Source organism: Emydura macquarii, unplaced genomic scaffold (assembly GCF_026122565.2).
Source record: "Emydura macquarii macquarii isolate MOO-44397 ecotype Brisbane River unplaced genomic scaffold, CSIRO-AGI_Emac_v2 contig_2699, whole genome shotgun sequence".
NCBI lineage: Eukaryota > Metazoa > Chordata > Testudines > Chelidae > Emydura > Emydura macquarii.
In genome coordinates this window covers 4,082,060-4,105,551 of record NW_027132836.1, presented here as the reverse complement: position 1 = coordinate 4,105,551, position 23,492 = coordinate 4,082,060, and the positions used below count along the sequence as shown (strand labels likewise).

Below are 23,492 nucleotides of genomic sequence, written 5' to 3'. Positions count from 1 at the left end.
TTTAAAGCCATGTTTTAAGTAGCAAGTACCCCCTAACTTCTGAACATTTTAATAAGTGCCCAACACTCCATTTTCCACTCTGAGAAACACAATCTTTTCCCCCTTTACCGCTGGACGACTGTATTTCTCATACAGCAGGAGAGTTCTGAGTTCTGCAGTGCTGTGTGGCTGTGGCAGATCACAAACCCCCTGCTGTTTTCTCCCCTCCTTCCTCCTCCTCTTCCTCCACATAGGAGCAAAGGTCAATGCCAGCCAATCACTATGGCCTGGTGGCGGGGTCACCTGGTGTTCTCACACAGGCTGGAACTTGTGAGGTCTGAGCAGGCAGTAGCGGCCCACCAGAGTGGATAGCAGTGCTCCTTGTGGCCATCCCCAGGGGGGTGCAGGCCTGGGGCAAATCACACTGTGTGGGCCCCTCTTAAGATTTTTATACTGGTAAAATCTGGGGCTGCCATAATTGCCCAGCTAGAGCAGTGAAACTGACAAGCAAACCTGTGGGTAGAGCCCGGCTCCAGGACTGGGCAAGCCGCTGGGCTCTCCACCTGGCTTTCTGGGCTTTAAACCGGGGAGGGGAGCTGCCACCTGGGCAAGTTGCAGGTGGCTGCCATCTGGCTGCCAGCCGGAAGATGGGCGACTGTCACCCAATCAGAGCTGGGGCTTCCACGCAGGCTGGGACTTGGGGATGTGGGCAGGAAGATGGGCAGCAGCTGCCTGCCGCAAGCTAGGGCGCGGGAGGCTGTCTCTTGGCTCAGAGCCAGGGCACTGGTGGCAGCCACCCAGCTACAATCCCAGATCGCAGGGCAGAGGAGGCTGCTGGCGGGCTCCCACCTGGGAGCTGGGACTGGGTGGGATGCGGGCGGCTGCTGCCTGCCTCCTTTCACTGGGTTTTTTGCCGCGTACCCCCAGGTACGCGTACCACAGGTTGAGAAACTATGCTTTGAAGAAGCCCCTCACCTACACCATGGCGTCAGTGCAATGGGGCTCAAAACAGACCGCAGGCAATGGACTTGCTCGTATGTTGGCACGTGTGAGTAGTATCCAGATTGTTTGCGTCACTGAGAACTGGAGCTGTGTCCTGCCCAGGCCAGGCTTACATCAGAGCAGGAACAAGGTTATGGTGGAACCAAGGGTGAGGGAAGGCTGGGCCAGGGGACTGTTAGGCAAAGGCAGGGGAGATGGATGTCAGTGGGTCACAGGAAAATGTTTGGCCACACTCATGGCAAAGCTGTTTAATGCGCCTCTTTTCCAGAGCACACGTGCCTACCCCCACCTCCCCTCCACTGCACCCTGCAGCCACAGCCACAGCCACAGCCCGGGTCCTGCCAGGTGCTGCACAAGGTGTTCTGCAACCACAGGGAAGTGCCAGGCTGCCCATAATTCACAGCCTAGGATCAGAACAGGCCCACGAGCAGGAAGGTCACTGCTTCCCCCACGTAACAGGCTCCATCTGTGCCAGGAGGGGTGAATTCCAAAAGGAAACTATTCCCAGTGACTGAGGTATGTTAACCTCCTACAAACTGAGCCGTCAGTGCCATCACATGCCAGCTATTCTCACCCACTTCAGAGACAGGGCTTCCAGGAGAGGAGTGTCTCCTGGGAGGGAGAGCTGGGCAGGTCTCTCTGAACTCAAAGGAGACTCTCAAAGCAAGGATGCCTTCGGAACGCCTCCTCAACATGCCTGGCTGGGTCCCAACTCCCAGATGGAGTCAGCTGGTTCCGCACATGTAGGGAGGCCCCAGCTCCTGCAGACTGCACGGCAGGGCATGAAAGCTGAACTTTGGCAAGACTCAGGGTCTACCCAAGGGCACTGGATTAAACAGCATTTTATTCACCAGCTTCCATCCTTGTGAGGCAGAGCTCATGACCCCTGATGCATAATACTCTGCATCCCCCATGGACTGGGTTAATGTCAGACCAGAGAGGGCAAGTCTGGGGCACAGCCCGGACTACAGCACTGACGTCTTGCCCTGTGCCTGATGCCTAACCCACATTTTAATACCATCACTGCGTGTCAGCGGGCAGGCAGCCATTCTCACACAGATCTTCTGCACAGCTGGATGAGCCAAGATGAAAGGCTTCAAGCTCCTGAATATATCGCATATGCAGCAAGCAGAGCATCAAGATAGCAGCTCATGGCACACATTAAATGGACTCAAAACTGGCTAACCAGTAAGACTCAAAATGTAATTGTAAACAGGGAATCATCACTGAGTGGGTATGTCTCCAGTGAGGTCCCACAGGGACTGGTTCTTGGCCCTGCGCTATTTAACATTTTATCAATTCCTTGGAAGGAAACATAAAATAATCACTGAGAAAGTTTGCAGATGACATGAAGATTCAGGTGGTAGTAAATACTGGAGACAGGTCACTGATACTGAGCTTGATAAGATGGGCGCAAGCAAACAATATGGTTTCAAGACAGCCAAATGTAAAGTTATACAGCTAGGAACCATGTGCAGGTCTCACAGGATGGGGAACTATATTTTGGAAAACAGTGACTCTGAAAGAGATGTAGGGATCATGATGGAAACCTGCTGAACATGAGCTCCCAGAGTGACACAGTGGTCAAAAGAGCTAATGAGATCCGGGGCATATAAAAGGGGAACATCAAGTTGGAGTAGATAGGTGACATGACCTCAGTATTTGGCACTGGTGTGACTACAAGTGAAATGCTGTGCCCGATCCTGGGGTCCACAATTTAAGAATCAAGAAGGATGTGGGAAAATTTGGCGAGGATTCAGAGAAGAGCCATGAAAATGATTCAAGGACTGGAAAACATGCCTGCTAGTGACAGACGCAAGGAGCTCCATCTATTCAGCTTAACAAAGAGAAAGGGAAGGGATGACTTGTCCATAGTCTGCAAGTAATTATGTGGGAACTAAATTTGATAATAGAGGGCTTTTCACTCTAGCAAACAAAGGTATAGCAAGATCTAATGGCTGGAAACTGAAGCTAGACAAATTCAGACAAGAAAAAATTGTGCAAATTTTTAACAGTGAGGTTAGGGTGGATTAGTTTAAATCAAAGTGATTTAAATCACAGATTTTAATAATGATTTAAATCAGCACACGGGAAAATCTTTATTTAAAGGTCTATTTTAATCTTGTTTTGCATTTATTCTTTTTATTTCTTTTCCTAAAGGTAGGTTGATTCTCATTGGTTGGTAACCATTAAAATATGTTGATCTGCAACTAAATATAACCTTTACACTAAATTTGGTACTTCTTTTTGATAACCAGGAGGATACACTGTGTCTATACACATTTATTTAAACTATTATCTATCTTGACATACATTTATTCAGATTCTTAATTTTGACTTTTTTTATGATGTTAGAAAACAGTGAATGATGCATTTCTTAGTTACTAGATGATGACTCAGTTTTTACTTATGGATTGTATCACAATTCTTTAGATGGAAATCAGAATTCAACTAAACAATTGCATTCAAATGCACAAACCAGCCCTTTTAATAGTTACATAAAACTACTTTAAATATGCAAAATACATAAGAAAAAATCATTTCTCAAAACTTGTTTTGTATTTAAAACTAATGGATTTTATTAACCAAAGTAGTTAAGTGAACCGAACTGACTGGTTCTGGTCACATGTCCTTCAAGATTTTAGACTTACTAAATCTCATCCTCTCAAACCACATTTTAATTCACAGATTGGGAGAGGAAAACAAGCTTTCCTGTATTTAATTTAAATTGAAAAATCTGCTTTTTTTATTTTTAAAAACATTTATTTTTATCCACCCTAAGTGAGGGTCTTTGATTACTGGCCCAGTTTACCAAGGCGCATGGTAGATTCTCCATCACTGATCATTTTTCAATCAAGACTGGATTATTTTCCTGACAGTATCGGCTCTAGTTCAAACAGGAATTAATTCAGGGATGTCCCACAGCCTGTTATACAAGAGGTCAAATAATGATCACAGTGGCCCCTTCTGACCTCACACTCTATGAATCTCTGCTGCTAGATCTGGCTATTCCATTGGCTAATGCAGGTCATGAAGGAATGTCTTTTGACGTGGGACTGCTGATCTGTGCATTTCTCCCCGGTTCCCACTGCTACTGAGAGTGCCTGATCAACAGACAGACAGACAGACATCTGGGCCGCTATGACAGTGGTCACATTCCCTAAGCCTGGTGTAGCTGCAGGGGTGCCCCCTCCCAAAGCCAGACCTCAGGCCAGGCGGGGGGAGTATTCCAAACCCAGCCGGGACAATTCCTTCCACCTGTACCTGTACAGCTGGTTCCTACAGGGCTGCAGCCTCAACAGAGACGTGTGAGGCTTCTGTAGGTGCTTGGGAACAAGATGGAACAGAAACGCTTCACACCTGGCTCCAAAATTACAGCACGCTGGAACACGGCCAGCACAACCTGGCAGAGAACCAGCTGCAATGGACATCAATTAAGGAGCCTGTCATCCTCAGACTGCAGGGTTTTCTCTCTGCGATCTGCATCGCTCCTGAAGCCTTCAGCACACCAGCGCTGGAGTTTTCCAGATGGGTTCATTTCCCTTGGATTCCACTCAGGAGATTTATTGCAGGATTTTTTTTACCACCCCCCCCTTTTTCAGAGTTTGAACTATTATCCACAGTGCAGATTTCTCCAGGGCTGCATTTAGTGTCCTCATGCAATGTTACAGCTTGTTTGCACCAAGTTACCTTTACCTTCAGCCACAATAAAACGGAGGTTTAAACATATGCTTAAGCACATCTTAAGCAGCAACTAACAGGTCAGATTAAATGAGAGATGGTCTGAATCCCTCTGGAACACAGAGCTGCAGAGTCTAGCTAAGGACCACAAGGGTCATGAGAATACTCCAGCATGCCCATTTCTATACAGGAATATTTCAAACACGGACCACAATCAGAGGTCAGCATGTCTCCACTGCCACACTGGGCCAAGGGAGATGGACAGACCCGGAGAACTCCCACCACAAACAGACGATGTCAATGGTGCATGGCAAATTCAGAATGCCGGAGCAACTCAGCTGGTGACTAGCCAGTCACTGGCATCTCAGGTTCAAGGGAAACGCGGATAATGGGATCAAGAGTTCAAGCCAGGCAATGCGCTGCGTGTTCCCTTCTCAGTGGGGTAAAACCCAGTCTTTTCTCTATTACCAGTGACATCATTGTGTGCAGCTCAGCTCAGCTCAGCAGCATTGCCTTTTGCAATCCAAAGATACCGCAGGAAAGGGAAGGGTGAGTCAAGATGGAGTTCAGTTATTGGTCTGCAAGGATGTCAGGGTTTAATTCCATCGCCCAGGGGCTGCCCACTGCTGCCACACGGCTGCTTGCGGCAGGGCTCTGTCTGTGCAGAGATGAAAGGAGCTCTTCAAAGACGATTCCTTCTTGGACTCTTCCACGCTGACTCTCACTGCTCCCCTCCGCAGTGCACTGCAGGCCTCTTGCTCTCATGGGCTGAGCACGCATTCCAGCAGCACTAGGCACAGACCAGAGCTGGGGGACATGCAAAGGAGGTCGCTGAGGAAGCTGGTACCTCAGTTTGCCTCGGTTCTCTTTTTAGTGTGGGATGAGGTTGTCCCTCACAGAGGGCCCAATTCTGCCACTCTTACTCTCCTGCTGGGCAGCACCTTGCTCTCAGAGATGTCCTACTGACTTGTGGAGAAGATGCTACTCAACATACGGGTGGGGCAAGCTGAGCTCAAAGCCTTTAGACTCATCCTGACCTAGCTTACCCACATGACTCTACCACCGTCCCTCCTGCCAGGCTCCCCCCGCCACAGGCACCACCTTTATTTTAGATCAAGAGAACACATTTCAGGGCCACTCTCACTAAGGTAAACGTCATTGCCTCTGCCCCTGGAGGCTGCCAGGAGATTGGCCATAGGTCCGTCACCTCAGGAAGGGCAGGGCCTAGGTTTCACAAGGCATTCCAGTGCCTGTCCCTTTGGCCCTTCTGCACAGACTCTCTTTCTGGGCACAGACAGACACGCTACTTCCCACAACACAGAGAGCAGAAAGTCCTTAGAAAACTGGCTCTTGCTAATAAGCATCTCGCTGCCCTGCTGGCTAACTGGGATAATAAAAGGGGGCTAACATTAGCCCAAGCCTAACAAAGAAAGCTCCTGCAAGGCAGTTCAGAAATCCAGAACACCTGAGCCAAGCTAGAGAGAGATGAACAGTTCAGAAACCATTTCTGGACTGGAAGCAGAGAAAAGAGGCTCGTACTTTTCAAAGAGAAACAAAGGCCCTTAATGGAACCAGGTTTAGGATCAATTGTTTGACCATTTCCCCGGCGACAGGCGGCCATGCACGTAGCGGGCAGCTGAGCGTTGGTGAAGCAGGGAAGATGGCAAGTGTGAAAAACTCAATGGGCCCCCTCTAGCTGCAGGAGTGATGCCCGCTTTGCACGGGGCAATCCCTAGACGGGCAGTGCAGCACAGCCGGAGCCATACACGGCAGGGCTTCGTTTCCTTTCCAGGACCATGCAGGAGGCAAAGCACTTGGGGTGTTTCCAGGGGTGAATGTCTGAAAAAGAGTTCACGAGACATGTACAAAGAGCATGCTCCTCCGGGCACACGCGCAGAGAAAGGCTCCTTTTTGTTTCAGTGGAGGGAGCAGTAGTGACTAGCTCCATAAGCACGAGTATTAATCATTCACCGTCTGGTTTTAATCCACACACTGCTGATCCTGCGTCTCGCTGTATTGTTATCAGGGGAAGGAGCATTTCTCCTCAATCTTATTCACCAGCCAAAAACGTGAAAATGCAAAAACCATATTTGTGAAGTGCCTTCCCCAGGACACAGGGCTCCGGGCCCCAGTGAGCTGGGGCTGTTGCCTTTTTATTGGTGTTTAAAAACCTTTTATTAACGTGTGTCAGGGCTGTGGGAGGAGAGAGAGGCTCAGGTTTCAGGACCCCCCATTCACAGAGATTTATTGTGGGAAGGGACATTAACACTTTCTCTTCCACATCTCTCTGGCTGGGGCTCTACACAGGATCCGCTAAGCTGGTACATGCTTGGGCATACAGGTGTGTGTACTGTACAGAGTTTCACACTGAAATTACAGGCTGAGCTGCCAGCACTCTCCCTCTGTGTACCCAGCCTATGCAGACGTAGTAGGAATGCGCACACAGCGATTCCAGAATCGCCACAGAGGAGATCTCCTGCCAGTTGCCCAACCTGGGAGTTCCACACCCAATTACAGCCTTATGACCAACTCCACAGGAGCCCTCTTGACAGAAGGATCCCGTTTCAACCAATGGCTAGCGAGAGCTGAATTAACCATCCAGTGCCCGAGACTCCCAGGAGAATGCCCCTAGTGCTCCAGGGGAATGGGCTGACACACAGACCAGATGGACTATAACCCGGCCTTGCTTTATTTTCAGTGCAATCCAAGCGTTCTCCATGAGAAGCCCTCACCACCAGCACCATGCAGGCACAGATGAAATCCACTTGCTTTACCTTCCCCTCTGCCAGCACCCTAATTCAACCACACCATCACACTCTGCACTTGCTCTGGGGAGCAAAGCTAGGTAAGAGCTCTGCCCAACACATACCACATTAAAACACCGCCAGACAATACTCAGCCTGGAACGAACATTTACTGTGAGCTTGAGCTTGTGATAAACTGGATTTATAAGGGAAAAGGTGACAACATCAAGAGTAGTGCAAGAGAAGACAGAAAAATCTAAAGATCATGCTGGCTCCAGCATGAATCCCACCACAGAGCTCCCAGCAATGGAAGGTGATGAAACGTGTTCATCCAAGACAAGACGGAGGACAAATGTCCAACGACCTGCTGAGAAATGCTGGCCGCAGAGGCTCTGATGGATTACAGCACTCTACCACATAATGAGAGTCAGGGAACAAACAGAAGAACTGGGAATCGCAATGCTCATAATTTATTATTTAAGATAAAGACACAGACCCTGCGCTGAAGACTTGCAGTCCAACCTCAGGCATTATCAGAGACGGGTAAAATAAAGATAGGGTTTGTATCCTAACGTGTGCCTCTTTCTAGGTATTTTGGTGTATTCAGATGCAGTTACAAAGAACTGTCACATTCACAGTCTGAGGAACAGGGCAATGTGCTCAGCACCTGTGGGACTGAAACGGGGGGAGTGAAGAACTGGCCTTAAAGGAAACAAAGAGATGGCTCCTAAGGAGCCAGGCGTGAGAATGTAGTGCTGAGAGGGGCAGTTTCACATTTCCTACCACCACCACCTAGAAAACCCTTGATGTTCGGGTGGATGCTGCTTAGCTGTCTGCGACACACACATCGCAACTCCCCCCCCTTTTCCACAGCGCTCTCACATCCTCCAGAGTGCTAAACACCAGAAGGGACCAAGAACAGAGAAAACCGTAGCTCTGGGGCTGCTTGGCAGCTCAGTGAGACCTAAGGGAGGACACCGACTGTTCTTTGGGTATGTAAGTATTCCGGGAGGGGGGACACTCTGAATCTCTCTGGTGCACTGCAGGAAATGGCAAAGCCCAGGGAATACTGACCCAGCAGAGTACATTGTGCTCTCTGGCTAGATCGCCTGCCTGGCTGTCCGACACATCTGCTGTGTGCTTCAGTGGTAGGACTGGACTTCTGGGACTGCAGCGTTGGACCTGTCGTCAGTGCTGAGCGCCTGGACGGAGTCAGGCTGTCCCCTCCCGCCCAGCCTGGCCCAAAAGTACCAAGCCCAAACCAGTCTGCAAGGCCTCCAACACAAGGCAGCTTCCCTGGGGAAGAAACAGTGACTGCAGGGGTCCTATTTTAAAGCCCAGGAACAGGGCCCCAAACCCCATCTTCTGATTGCCCCTTCCTGGAGCGAGGTGCTTCCCGAAACAGGGACAGTGAATGTGTTCTCCACTCTGCCCCAGCAGCAGCGGGGCAGACAGGGAAGTGAAACAGAAATCAGCACCTCTCGGGTTCCCCTTCTCACAAGGGTCCCAGATTTCTCACAGTCAGCTCAGGAACTGGTCATGAAGAAGTGACACCTGGAAATGCACATCCCTGGCCAGCCTCCAGCTCACCCACCTTTCTCACAGACTGCTCTCAGTGGAAACTGGTCCCAGCAGCTCCACTTCCCTTCCTAGAGTCCTCTCTGCTCAGGGAAACACCACAACATCCTCCTGTCAGAGTGACAGCCCCAGCTCTGGGATGCTGCCCCAAGGGGCTCACCCAGGTACCACATGCAGGGAACTGACAAGCTCCGTTCCTTATTCCTGCCCTGCGTTCCCCAAACCCAATGGCACGCTACCTCTCCCCATTGTCCGAGTGTACATGGACAATGCAGGCACCTTCTCAGCCACAGCCCCGGCCACGTCCCTCCAGAGAATGGAACCTCAGCCCCACATCAACAAGGACCTGATTTCATTATTCTAAAAACAAACAGCCAAGGAAAGTTCAGGCTAGACCGGGCTCCTAGAGCAAAAAAAGGAAAATAGAGAGTGGGCAGCAGGGAATGCTTCATATTCCTGAAAGCCTTTTGTGCGTTAACACATGGTGTCTGCTTCTCTCTAGTCACCTATTTATCACTCTCCTCTTTAGAGAAGGAAAAAAGCCCTGGCTGCTTTCCTAGCACAGAGTTTTGTGGCCGGGGAGGGGGTGGGTGCTTTAAGCATGATGCAAACCATTTGGAGTGGAGTGAGAGCGCTGCCAACACAAGCTGCACTATTTAAACAAGTGAGGAAATGATCGTATATACAACATGCCAGCGAGCACACACACACCAGAGGAAGTCGAGAGGGGTTTTCATGACACAGAGCTGGATGTCAGCGGCTAAAAGGTCGATATTTTCCCTTAACACCCTTCTCAATGACTTAATCGTGTTCCGCTTGCACAGAAACCTTCCCAAGAATAAAGTCTGGAGGGATCAAGGGGGGATGTTTGGCCTAGTGCTGACCTTGTCCGAGGTTTTCTCCACGTAGCAGGGCTCCTGAGGGGCGACCAGCAGGGGGACAAAACCCGAAAGGAGCCGGTCCTCTTCCAGGCTGAGCAGGGAAAGGTCATCATCGGGGTCCTTGTACAACGGCACCTCCGACTGATTCACTGTGGTCAGTATGTTACAGAAGTCGGCCAGCGTCGCCCACACATCCACTGAGACCCTGGGAGAATGAAGGGAAGAGATGTGAGCTTTCTGGCATGTTCTCTGCATCGCCACAGCAAAGGTACCGTCAGGGCAGGCATGCAGACGCCAAACTGCAGAGAGGGTTTTACCCCCATCAGGGAGCCCAGCCCGCCTGCCCACCACGCACTACCACAAGCCCTCTCCACTCTGCAGATGAGGACAGGCAAGAGCCCCTCTTGCTCCCCTGCCCTGGACCAAGACTGCCCACCTCCATTGTACAGCCCACCCCTGAAGGCCTCAACCTGGTACGAGAGGCAGGGCAGCATGTGCCCCAGGCAACGCTGAACACAATGCGGCTCCCTCGAGGGGAGTGATGCTGCTGGGCAGCTGGGGGAGGGTCTCTACTCTAACGCAGCCCAGGCTCTAGCTCGGGGATGCGGCCTGCTTTCTCCAGCCCCTCCAGAAGCTGATGTCCCAGGCCCTGTGTGAGCGAGGTACCCAGTGCCTCGCAACGTGCAGACAGAGCCTGCGACCAGTATCTGCTGTGGCCAGATTCTGCAGCTCGGGGGCTGTCTTTAAACGCTAGTCACTAGATGCTACACTTTGTTTCATGTCTGGTCACAATTTCAACACTCTGGGGTGCCCTGCAAAGCTGCTGTGTGGTGTGTCACCTTCTGAGCACCAGCGACAGCAGAGCCCAGAGTGTGAATGCAGCTTCAGCAGCTTCCACAGCGGCCTGCAGCCTCTGCTCTCCGCTGAGGCAGCTCAAAACCCGGCGCCCCAAGGAGCTAGGTGGGCCCGGGGATAGAACAGGTATTCAGAGGGCCTGAGACACACGTGGACAGCAGACCGACTGCACAGCTACTGGCTCGCTGCCTTGCCCAGGACAGCCGACTGCCACTTGGTAATTAGCTGCCAAGGGTTTCTTCTGGAGAGAGAAATGGGGGATTTTAGAGTGAGGAAGGAGACGTGCAGGGAGATGGGGAAGAGAAAGCAGCAGACTGAGCTGCTTCTGGGGCCTGTCGTGCTGGGCTCCCCATGCCTTAGGGACCAGACAACAGCCTTGTGCTGCATCCATCTGTGCCGCCCTTGATGAACAGTGAGGCGCATGACAGAGACAAATGCCAAGGGGGATGTAAGTGACTATCCCTGCAGCCAGGGGCAGCCAAGGGGCGGGAGCAGGCCCCCTGCTCCAGGTGGACAGAGTCTGCGCTCGTGTATTTACGGCAATCACTGTACCAGGAAAGCGCGCTGAAATGAAACATCTTGTTTTCAAGAGTGTCCTGGGAGCCGGGCGGAATGAGCTGCCATTAATCAAAGCCCGGCACATAATCAGCACACATGTAACGCAGAGTCGCCCACATCCCTGAGCTGGCCCCGGCAAACACACTAGAGAGGAGAAGAGGGCCTTCGAAGGCCTCTGTGCACAGGCACCAGGAGCTGGGTTCATTCACAAAGCTCCATCACTTGGCTCGGCCAGGTCTGGCTGTCAGAAATGTTTAAATATGGAAAAAAATAAACAGTTGCACCACGTTTTTCGAGGGATCTGTCCGAGGCCCTTTGTGATGTAATGGGAAACACTGCATTTGTGCTACCAGCTGGAAAATAAACAGAGCTGTGAGGGTTAAAAGGAACTGAACTTTCCACGACCCCTATCTGCAAAGAAGAAAATAATAAGAGGAATGATCCACTGCCCCACAGCCCTGATAGTTTATCCTCCGGCCCGGGCTGCAGAGACAAGCACCGGATGTGATAGGGCTGCTCTGGGCCACCTCCAACGTGAGCTCTGCCCATGGGAGACACGCAGGGTTGAAGGCTCAGCCCTCCCCCAGTGCCCTGCTGGCAACTTGACTTTGCTGCCTGAATCCGGTCACATGGCACTCATGGCCTCAGACTGAGCGGGCTGCGCCACATGCATGGATCAGCAGCAAGAACAGCTACAGAACAGGAGGAGGTGCAACAGCTTCAGGCATGGGCTGGGGACACGGCTCCCTTCCCAGCAGGGATAGGGGGACGTGGCTAGAACACAGGGTGCTGGGGACAGGCGCACACGGCAGGGAGCACTCCCATACCAGGGTGTGGGGAGGACGGAGCACACGGCAGGGGGCACCCCTCTTGGGGTGGGGGAGACAGAGGCATATCAACAGGCTGAGGAAACACTCTTGATGTGACGTTCGTGCCCTCTGCCCCGCGACAAGCTCAGAGTCCAATGCCATCACGAGGCCGCACAAATGGTCACATAATTCACATTACTACATTCAAAAGACCTCTCTAACCACGCAAGCGGCAGAGCTGCGGTGTCCCCCTCCTGTAGGCTTAGCAGCTCTGCACAGCAGCCTCCCCTCCTCTTCCTCACGCCCCTCCGTGGTCATTAGTGCTTCAGCCCCACTGATGAGGAATTTATCCTTCCAACCCCAAACTCCAATGCTGGGCCCCCCAGACTCTTCACCAAGACAGGAGTTGCTGGCGTCGCTCCCCGCAGCATCCTCCCTGTTCCCTACAGCGGCTCAGCGGCTTCATCCTTTCCATTGCACATGTTAGATTTTCACACTGGCCCCTTCAATCAGACTGAGGGTCAGGGCAATTGTGTCGCTATCGCTCTGTGCAATTCACAGCAGGTCTGCTGCAGTGGTCAGGTGGGCTGCATCCATTAGGGGTGAAGCGCCACTTAGTGCACGGAACCCTGGCAATACGGGTGGAGAGAGAAAGGCCTTTCCTCGCAGGTTTTGCCCTGGTTTCCTCCTGCGACACCAAGACAAGGAAGGTGACTTAGCCAGGAGTGCATCTGCCAGAATCTTTCGCTTTCCTTTGGTGCAGCAGCCTCGTGTGCTGGCATGTATGCCACTATGGGATCGGTGAGTTCACCAGACTCCAGCCACCCATCACCAGGGCCAGGTGATGGCCAAAGAATCAAGTTCACTGCCTGGGCCCTGAAGAGCTTCTGCTCTGTAGCGAGCACCTGGAGGAACAGGCAGTGCTCGGGAACCTGGGCAGTTGCTTTCCCCCTGGGCCCGCAGGGTTTCTGGGTTGGCTGGTTTGTGTCACCATGACTAGATCGTTGTCATTTGGGCATTTCCCTGCAGACTCTCAGCGACCCAACCATCTGCCCGCGCTGCAGACTCCCCACCAGAGCAACAAGAGGCCTGACATGGAGCCCTGAGCGCGCAGATCCTGGCAAACGGACTGAGGCTCTTGGGGCTTTTAACGGAGCAAGCAACAGGGGGCTAGCCCCAGGTCTCTCTGCAGAAGTGGGGTTTATTCATTTACATTTGCTTATTCCACAAGGACAGGGGGAAAATAAAGAGTTTGTTTTACTTTTTACTACCTCCGAATGCAGGCTGAATGCAGCGTCAGCGTGAGCGGATGGAGAGCACACCCCACAACCAGGGCCTGTGCAATGACAACGCCTGGGCCTACTGCCTCCAGAGGCCAGCGCCCCAAACATACAGTGGAGCCAGACTAGGCAGGCATTGCTACCAAGGGCTGTCTGGTGAGCACAGACAGCACTGGGGACCCCAGGCAAGGGATTAAGCCCGACACCCACCAGAAAAGGGTCAAAGCTGTGCAGTGCTTTCACGTAAGCCACCATCTTCACTGGGGGAGCCGGCGGCCTGGTGATTCACAGCAAGTACAATGACCCCATGTCCCAAGCCTGGGGGGTTTGTGAGGGCGGCCGTTTCCTGAGTAATACCAGTTTGTTTAAACACTCACATTCACACACCACAGCTGCAGAACAAACCAGGAAAGAGTGCACTGCAAGAAGCCCTGCATTGTGCTCCAGAGCCCCGGCGGAGCAGAACCGCAGCACAGATGGCAAACGGCTTGGGCCCTTCTGCTCCTGGGGCGAGCAGGGCTAAAAGAGGCGAATGCAGCAGGCAAGCAAGGCCCAGAGAAGGCAGCCAGAGTTAACCAGTCCAAAGCAGGAGGCTGAGATAGTTCAATCCAAGGCTCTCCACGGTCTTTGCACTAATATTTTCTAAGTCCCACTACCCTGCCCAGCTTCCTCCTCACCTCGCAGCCCCCGTTCCAGTCCAAGGGAAACCGGAATAAAAGCAGTTCCTCTGTAGGCAACAAAGACACGTGAGCCAGGCACCAGCCTTGCTCCTGCTCGGAGGGGCACAGCTGCTGAGAGGCACTGAAGGGCCTTGTAGTCACGGGGGGGATTGTCCACTTAACCTCAGCTTTCTTGAGCTGACAGGCAAGTCAGGTAACTCATGGAAATGGACGGCCTGGGGAAAAGCAGAAACTCCCCAGGGTCTCGGAGCTGGAGTCCCAGATTTTAAGGGCAGGAGGGCCGGTTCTGACATCCTCCTGCATATCCCAGGTTAGAGGACGCCCACAGCAATCCTGTGCTGATCTACAGCCGCTCTGTTAGACTCTCTGACCATCCAGATCAGCTCATCTGCCCTCCTGCACACGCAGGCACCCACCCCGTCAGAGCGCCATCAGAAAGAGCCCCGCTCTCTGTGCTGCGCCCCGGAATGCAGAATCTACCTCACGGCTCCAGGGGTGGAGCCCTCGGCCCTTCCCCCAGTTCTGTCAGTTAGAAAATGCAGCTGAAGCTTCTCATCTCCCTCGCCAGGGCTCGGCTCCCAGGGGGAGAAATGAATCTGGAACCCTGCAGAGGAGCATTTTTGTGAGGCTGCACAGAGAGCACCCAGCTGGTAGCAGACAATCCCTTCCCCACCCAACCTCTTCCCACTGACACCAGCCCCTTCCCTCCCCATTCAGCCCCCGCTCTACACAACTCCCTGGCCTCTGGCACCTTTCCTGCCTCATCACACCCCCCACTGCCCTCCTTAACCATGCTGCCCCCAGGGACTACCCCCCAGCTCTTATCTTCCCTTTGCCAGCAACGGTGCAGGAAGAGTCGCTAGCCACAACATGCCCCTGCTCCACGGCGCCTTGGTCTCCGGGCAGCAAGCGAGACTGTTAATCATTCAGCCACACGGACTTGGCTCCATAGCCACAAGGGCACCTCTGATCTCTCCAGAGGCTCCTGCTCCTCCCGGGCTAAGGGCTCTGATGCTGCTCCAAACCCCTTCTCCATGGAATCCTAATTCTTGATCCTCGGCTCTTTTCTATCTCGACTCTACCTTCATTCTTACCCTGCCGACACAACAGCCCTTCTCTGGATACCTGGGCAGGGAAAGGCCCATGATCAGCATTCACTAAAGGAGACAAGATCTAAGAAAGGGGTTTTCAGTTCAGCCCTTAGCAATCCCTAGCAATGTCTTGGGGTCTATATTCAGGGGCTGTCTCACTCACTGGGAGCTGACGCTTCCCAGCAGGCCTGGTGTGACCAGGGCAGCCTGACAGGCTCTGCCACGCTCCTGTAAAGTAGGTTCTAGAGCGTTTTCAAAGCTTTGTGTGTAATGTAATAGCTGGGTTAAATGAACCACTTTCACTGGCTGCGTGTAGCCTATAGCAAGCTCAGCGCCCCCAGTTCCCAGCCTAGCAGGAACGGAGATTCCCACAGGCCGACCCTGCTTCACGCTGAACAGCTGGGGGCTTCTCCACCCAATTGCACATTGCAGAGTTTGGGTTACTGATGTCCTCATCGGGGCAATGAGGTGCAGCAAGCACATCTCTGACATCCCTGCCCACTGCTCTCTGCCAGGCTCAACTTCCTCAGCCCTCTGCTCAAAGGCAGACATGCGTCTCTTAGGCAAGAGCAGCTTCCTGCACTCCAGCTCTGGCTCCCCCAGCTCCCTTCTCAACCCATGCCTCCACTGTCTGCATCTCCAGCCTCTCGCCATCTGCGTCTGCATCAGCGATATCTCTGCCACAGCAACTCTCTTCCCCTTTGCTTGTGCCTCATCCATCCCCCCACCCCAGCTGCTCTCTGTAAGGGACTTGGGGGCAGTTTACATGAGAGATGCTATGCAAGAGGAAATTGTGTTGTGGGGTTGTTGCTTTTCACAGCTGGGCCACAGAAACTCTCTTTGGTACCACTGGATGGAGCAGTAACTAGCACATTTACCCTTGCCATGTGCTGTGTGTAGAGGGGAGTGAACCCTGCTATTCAGAGGCAGGCCCCCTCTGCAGCCCGAGGTGTGACTGTGTGAGTCACTCACAAAAGTGCCTCCAGGAGGGGATCCACCACACAGCACTTTGCTGCTCTCTGGATCCAAGCAGCGGTGACCCGGATGGAGCTGTGCCATCCTCAGGAGGCCCTGCTACTCCCACCAAAACGGAGAGGGCACCTCCCCCGACAGGTGGAGAAGGAACATCACCCACCCACACACAGTGTCCCAAAGAGGGCTATACATCACCCGTAGCTTCCCCAAAACATCTGTGGACCTATTATGGTTGGAGGTCAGCTCAAAACACCCTAAAACTAAGCGTGCAATCTGGGGAAGGGTGCAGCCCGTCATTCATATCACACAGGCGCCCCTGAACTCCTGTGGATGTGGAGAGGACACTCTCCGCATGCTGGGGTTCATTCTCTATACATGTTCCCAAGCACTTGTCAGGGAGATGGAGATGCCGCTCTCTGAGCCCCACTCAGTGCCACGTACCGGAGCACAGCGCGGCATTTACCTCTCACACCTTCTCCTCCATCTCTGTCCAACAGGGAAAGCAGAAAGCTGAGGAATTTGGTGTTTTTTTATTGTAAGGATTCAAATCCAGCAGTGTGATAAATGCATCCGAGCTACAATTAGGAAGATATATAGCATCAGAATGCGAAGGGCTGGGCAGCGTGGTGAAACGCGGGCTCTCCAGAGCCCCAGCTATGTTTCCCATTATGTAACCCTGGTCATGGGCAGACAGCCAGACTCCAAATGAAAAAGAGACTCTGGCTTGGCACCGGTTCTATTTTCCTATCCTCATTCGGGGTCAGCGCAGTGTCATACAGCTGCAGAGAAAACTCCGGGGATTAAACCTGGGAAAGACTCCAAGACCAGGACCTGGGTTCAAGTACCAGCTGAAAGCAATAAACCAACTGCCACATCTGGGCTGAGTTTAGACGTTCTCAAAGTCCCCCAACTCTGTCACTTATGGAGAAATAGCAATCACGAATGTGGAGAACAGAGCAAGAGCAGAAGCCCTGGGATGGGCAAGCCCACCAGCCCAGGCCCCAGGTTCTGGAACAAGCCATCTCACTTGCCCCAGGGCAGGCCGGCCGCCTCACCAGCCTACATGCCAGGCTGAGGTGGGATGGGCTGCTGCTGGTACTGGGTCTGGCCCTGGGATGAGCCGCCAGGCCGGTGTGAGTCCTGGCCCCAGCCCTGGGGTGGGCAACAGTGTCACACTGGGTCAGGCCCCACACCCAGCCTGAGCTGCTGTGTTGGTGCTGGGTGCAGCCCTGAAGGCAATGACAAAGTAGCACAGTAGAAGGGCAGCTCCCAGCCCCTCCGCGCAGGGGCTGGAAGGGAACGGAGGGAGCAGAGCATGCCATGGAGGGAGAGCTCACAGCTACCCCACCCCAGCAGTAGGGAACATGGCGTTCGGAATATTACACCTTCTCCTCGCCCAGCCCCAGGAGTTGAGCTCTGCACTTAACATTTATACATTCTTTCCCTGTCCAAGATCATCCTACCCGTGGTCCTGGGCCCGTCCCAAGGCACTCACTCACGCTCTGGCCCATGATTTACTTTTAGAACCATCTTTAAACAGTTCCTGTCAAGGCCCCTGGACTTGTTAGCAAACAGCCCCAGAACTAGAGGCAGGCCTGCATCAGTACAAAGCAGAAATGCTAAGCCAGAGTCACCCCTACTCCTATCTGATCTACCTGGAGCCATGCTGGGACTGGGGAAGTGAGGGGAGCTGCTTCTCTGCCATTCCTTCACTTCCTGCCTGGAGGGCTGCATCTCTCAGCTGCTACTGTCACCGTGCCGTCATGGGCCTCCACCACACAGAGGTACACAAGAGGGGCGGGAACCAGGCAAAGAACTCTTATGCTAGACCAACATCTTCTTGTATCCCCAAAATGAACTAGAGAAATTCCACGTGAACTCCAGCTCCCCAAGGCTGAGGGGCAGGTTGGCCAGCATGGCAATGCGGAAGAACAGGCTTGAGCCACTGCAGGGGAAAGATCTGAGCAGTGGGAGGAGGCGCAGCCCCAGGCACTGCATGAGGAGAGCAAGGCAGGGGAGCGGCTGGGCCTCCTGAGCCTTCAGCAAATGGTGCCGATGGTTCACCCCCAGCTCTGGAGCTCTGCTCAAAGTATGCGAAGGCCCATGCCCAGCTGATTCTGTCACCCAGGACTTGCCTTTCCCGCTGCTCCTTGGCACTTGGTGGAACCATGGCCACAGTCTCGGCTAGGGGCTGGGTCACAACCCTCACCTTCTCCCGCATTGGTGGGAAAAAGGGAGCCTGCACCTGCTCCTAAACCCACCAGGGAGCCAGACCAGTTCCCGGCAGCCGAAGGCCTCTAAAGAGATCTCAGTCTGCACCCCGAACAAGGGAGGAGGTGGCTCCTCCCTGGAACATGACGAGCGCTGGCCGCGTGAACCCAATCAGAAATTCCATCTCGAAGCAAGACCATCGCCGAAGGCTCGGCTCGGCTCAGCTCAGCAGCTCCCTGCAGAGGCAGCGCAAAGGGAGCTCCGGATTGGTGCACGCGTGCTCACATGACAGCTCCGAGTTTGAGTTCCTGCCCAAAGATGGGCAGCAGTTCACATGAGCAGGCAACGGTCCCACATCGAGCAGCCGACAAACAGAAAACAGACTCCATCTCCACAAAATGAGGCCCAGCACTTCCTGTGTGAGATTTCCATTTCCTCAGCCAAATGAAAGAGAACTGGAGTGGAGGCAATAAAACCGGAGAGCGGGACTGGACCTGACGCATTGGAGCAGGGACCCATTAATTGTTAAGCCACTTTGCTGGATTACTCTTAATGCGCCTTCCCATCACCCTGGGTTCTGGCTCCTTTGGATTAACAATAAGACGTGATTTCAGGCTCTGGATCCAGAGTACCGGAGGCAGATGGAAAATCCTGCGGGAAAGCAAGTTACGGAGCATGCTCAAACGCTGCTTTGCATACTCCATACTTGGCCCCTTCACATGATTTTCTGTCCAAAAATATGTAAATTGCCTAGTCCACATTATGGACTAATGGTCTGGAATCAGCCAGTTTAGCAAATTAACCCTTTATGAATGGCTGGGGCAGAGAAAAACTGCTGTCAAAGCAGGAGACGGGGGTTACAAGCACAGCCAGGCTGCTCCAGGCCTGGCCCGGTCTGAATGGGGCTGAAGAGAACACAACAAGCGAGCGGGAGTGGGCTCCACTCTCTCAGACACAGCACGGCCCCTCTTGTCCAGCTGGCTGGACAGGCGAAGGGCCCCAGGAGATGCAGCCCAGAAAACGAAGAAAGATATCCTATGTGCAGGCTAGAGATCCGTCCCATCCTTCACTGACACACTGCCGCGCGGAAGGGAGCTAGGCAGAAGGGTTACTGATGCCTGCCACCACCCCGAGCCACATACCCCACAGCTCCCACTGCTGGGGAAGATCCCTCTGTCAGTAACACCCTTCTCCACGCACAGGACACTGGGTCAGCATCCTGGAAACACCCCCTGCACAACAAGGGGCAGCGAGCGACGTTCCCTGCTCGGGCAGAGCCATGCTGTGAGGGCGGAGGGAGCACACCGCGTCCGGACAGCAGGACACCCAGATGGGGAGAAAGGGAATGAGAGAAGAGGAAAGATGCCTGCAGAGGTGGGCAGGCACTGGAAGAGCAGGAAGAGCTCACATACTGGTTGGGCAGCTCGAGGGAGGTGGGAGGGGGGTTCCAGGTGTCTGCGTGGCCGAGCATCCAGTCCGACCAGACTTTCACGCTGGGCAGGAGTTCCTTCAGATCCTGGGGCAAGGAGGAGACCTTGATATCATCCTCACCGTCCTCCTGCTCCGCTTCCTGCGGCCATGCTGCAGAGACAAAAAAGAAAAGCTGAACCAGGCCCGCTGCACTCGCCTGCTTCCTGAGAACGGCTGCAGGGGTGGTGGGGAGGGAGGTGCACAGCGAGTGCGAAAGGCAGAGCGCCGCATCCCCACTAACCACCCCAGGTGCAGTGGCTGGTCCAAGGGAAGGCAGGACGCAGCATCGCCCCCTTTTACAGAGCAGTGGTGACCTGCTCAAGGCCACGCAGCGGGTCAGTGGCAGAGCAAGAAGTCCTGACTTCCAGGAGTCACCCGCTGGCACCAGAAAGCCTCTCACGTGACAGGATAAAGTCCGTGATGTCCCTGCCTCTGCCTGAGCCCTCAACATACACCACGGGCTCTCCAGCTCGGGGGCCCCACATGCAAGTCTTGGAGTGCAAAGGGAGACAGATCCCAGGGTGGAGGAGGGAAGAATGGTCTGAAAACGAGGACAAAACCCAGAGGCCTGGAGAGACAAGAGGTGGTGTGTACTGGAGCAGCTGGTGAGCCAGTCCTGGGAGTGGGGCTGGGCCAGGACAGGGAGGCTGTGAGCTACTGTGACACAGGGATCAACATCTGCAGTCTTGGTAGGCAGCGTAGCAGTCACTGCCCCGCACAGTGCAGATGGCGCCGCTTACCTCGGGCAGACTCCTTCAGTAAGCTGGTGCAGCGCCTCACCAGCAGGGCGAACATGCAGAGTCCCAGTGCTGTGGCCTGTTCCTGGAGCACGGAGCGACAGTCCTCCGAGAGGCACTCTGAGGAGACAAGCAGAGAAGCCATCAGCTCGCAGTGGGGAAGGAAGGGCAGGCCAGAAATGCTCGCGGACCCCTCACCTGAACTCAGCCTGAGACACAAGCAACATTCCTGCCCAACTCACCCCCGTGCCTGGACTGGGGCTATCTGCAGGGGGAAAGCCAAGCACCCAGCATGTTTCTTCCCTCCAATCCAGCTCCGCCAGGTGGGAGAGGAGTTAGCATGGCTCCAAACGGGGAAGTGGCAGGGCAGAGACCCCAAGTTCCTGGCAGCCACTGCCCAGGGGGGCTGCAAAGCATGCAGAAGCGCTGCACCAGGAACCAGCTTGGGCTAGACCAGCAGGCTCCCGGCACAGAAGCTGCCACTCAGACTCCCTAATTCCTCCTGCGAAGGAGGGGAGAATTCTGAAGTGTTAAAAGGATAATTAGCTGCACGTTTGATCTCTGTCCCTGCTGGCATTTGCACCTCGACAGCTGAGAACAGGCTCCTCCCAGCAGCGCACAAGTCACACAACAGCTTGTCAAGGGGGCTTAATTGAAGCTGTTACTCAAGGAGATGCCACATGACCACAACTCTTCCGATTACAGAGCTGCCTCAGAGCCATAGCAGATCTACGCCCAGCCAGAAACCACTTCGGAGGCTGCTGAGAGCGGCAGGGAGCTAGCTAGAAGGGCTGCATGGGCCGGGCATGGGTTACTTTTGGAGAGGCCTGGCGCACACAGGGCAAGACAGACACTGCCCCGCTCTCCAGTCCAGTCAGCCACTGCAGGAGTGGCTGGGAACAGGCATTTTAGCATTGCATTACTGGCAACCTTTGCCCCCAGAATTATTTCTCTGCCCCTTTTGGTGGCTTACCACCCTCTCCTGCCCCAGTCCCCACTGAGGAAGTGTAGAGAGGGCACAAACCATGAAGCCGTCTGGTCTCATGGCGTCACAGACTCTAAGGTCAGAAGGGACCGATATGATCATCTAGTCTGACCTCCTGCACAACGCAGGCCACAGAACCTCACCCATCCGCTCCTGTAATAGACCCTGACCTAGGACTGAGTTACTGAAGTCCTCAAATCATGGTGTAAAGACTTTAAGGTACAGAGAATCCACTGTCAAGGGACAGAGTGAGCGACAGGGAGAGGGGAGGAGGATGCTGAAGGCCATTTTATTTTTCCACATGGCTCCATGTTTAAGACCATGCCAGTCACACTGCAGTAGCCCCCTCTGCCTTAGCACACCACTGGCTCACTCAGTCCCAGCTGCAGAGCCCACCAGCCTCTCTCAGCACACCCAGGGCGAAGTGTGATGCAAAGCATCATGGAAGAAGCTGACACAAGCCAGGCAAGGCTTGTGTTATAGCTACACAGTGATACCAGCCGAGCCAGCCACAGCAGAGGGGACCAGCAGCTAAGAGACTCCTCTCCCCATCTGCCCTCTGAACACAGACATGTTCTCCGTTACTGGTGTTCCTAGGTGCTACCCCAATGCAACTAACCAACAACAACAATAATAATGCATCAGGAAAAGAGAAGGGACATTAAGCTGAACTTCCAAAGCCATGGCATGCTGCGGATCTCAGCCAGGTGCAGGAGCCTCAACCCACAGACACCGAGAGCCCCTTCCTACAGGGATCAGGGAAGAGGCCAGGAGTGGGCGAGGGAGCAGACTCTGGGGATTTTCAGAGGAGACAAAATTATTTCAAAGGGGTGGGAAGAGGGATAAGAAAAATCAGAGCAGATTGCGAGGAAGGCCCGTAACCTTGCTGTTGTCCCATCTCCCATCCCCAGCAGAGGCTGTCGAGTGCAGGGCCTGGATGGGAGAGCTCCGAGGACTCCGTGAGTGTTCCATTCAGTGGAGGCTGGCAGTTCAGTAGGGATTGCTCTTATCTCTGAGTCTGTGCTGAACTCATCCTCCAGCACGCCAGGAGGGAGTGCCAACTTTTGGAGGAGGAGGAAGTTACTCACCTTGTGCAGTAACAATGGTTCTTCAAGATGTGTCCCCCTATGGGTGCTCCACTGTAGGTGTGTCTGCATCCCTATGCTGCTGACCGGAGAACTTTGGTAGCAGTTCGTCCTGCTCCCCGCCTGCCACGAGACTAGCCAGCGTGCAGGGGCAACCCCTCCCCAGTTCTTCTCTATCGCAGAGTCAAGTGCTAGAACTCCTAAGTAGAGGGGAAGAGGGTGGGTTGTGGAGCACCCAGAGGGACACACCTCAAAGAACCATCGTTACTGCACATGGTGAATAATTACCTCTTCTTCGAGTAGTGTCCCTATGGTACTCCACTATAGGTGACTCCAAAGCAGTGCCCACCACTGGAGGCTGGGACTTCAGAGCCGAGTCTGTATGGATGACAGACAGTGGCACCGAATTTGGCATCTGCAGCCAAATCCCACAAGATGGCATAGTGTTCTGTGAAGGTGGGTGCAGATGCCCAGGCAGCTGCTCTGTAGATTTCTGATATAGGTATCCCCTTGGAGAAGCAACAGAGAAAAGAGACTGGCCTCGTAGAATGCATGCGTATTGAAGATGGGGGAGTTATGTTACACAACTGGTAACAGAGTTTAATACAGCCCGAAACCCATTTGGAGACCCTCTGAGCTGAAATCACTGTACCTTTTGACCCATCTACAATGGAGAGGAAGAGTCTCAGACATTTCCTGAAGGCTCTCGTTCTGTCCAAATAGAAGGCCAAGGCTCTCCTCATGTCCAGTATCTGGAGGATGGCTCCCTGTTATCCTGATGGGATTTGGGATAAAAGGCTGGAAGCTGAGTAAGCTGATTTATGTGAAATGCAGAAGTCACCTTGGGAGTGAACTTTGGATTTGGTCTAAGTGTGACCTTGTCAGGGAAGA

The 23,492-nt window shown here is 53.5% G+C and overlaps 1 protein-coding gene across 5 annotated transcripts in view; it reads right to left on the bottom strand.

Annotated features, from left to right (window-relative positions):
• SMG6 (SMG6 nonsense mediated mRNA decay factor) overlaps positions 1-23,492 on the bottom strand; it is a 139,926-nt gene that overhangs the window by 49,060 nt on the left and 67,374 nt on the right. For all 5 annotated transcript variants that reach the window (XM_067565965.1, XM_067565964.1, XM_067565963.1 and 2 more), the window contains exons 11-13: positions 20,535-20,651; positions 19,737-19,905; positions 9,869-10,070 (exon numbers count right to left, since the gene is read on the bottom strand). In XM_067565965.1, the coding sequence (XP_067422066.1) occupies positions 9,869-10,070; positions 19,737-19,905; positions 20,535-20,651 (488 nt within the window). The remainder of the gene's footprint in view (positions 1-9,868; positions 10,071-19,736; positions 19,906-20,534; positions 20,652-23,492) is intronic.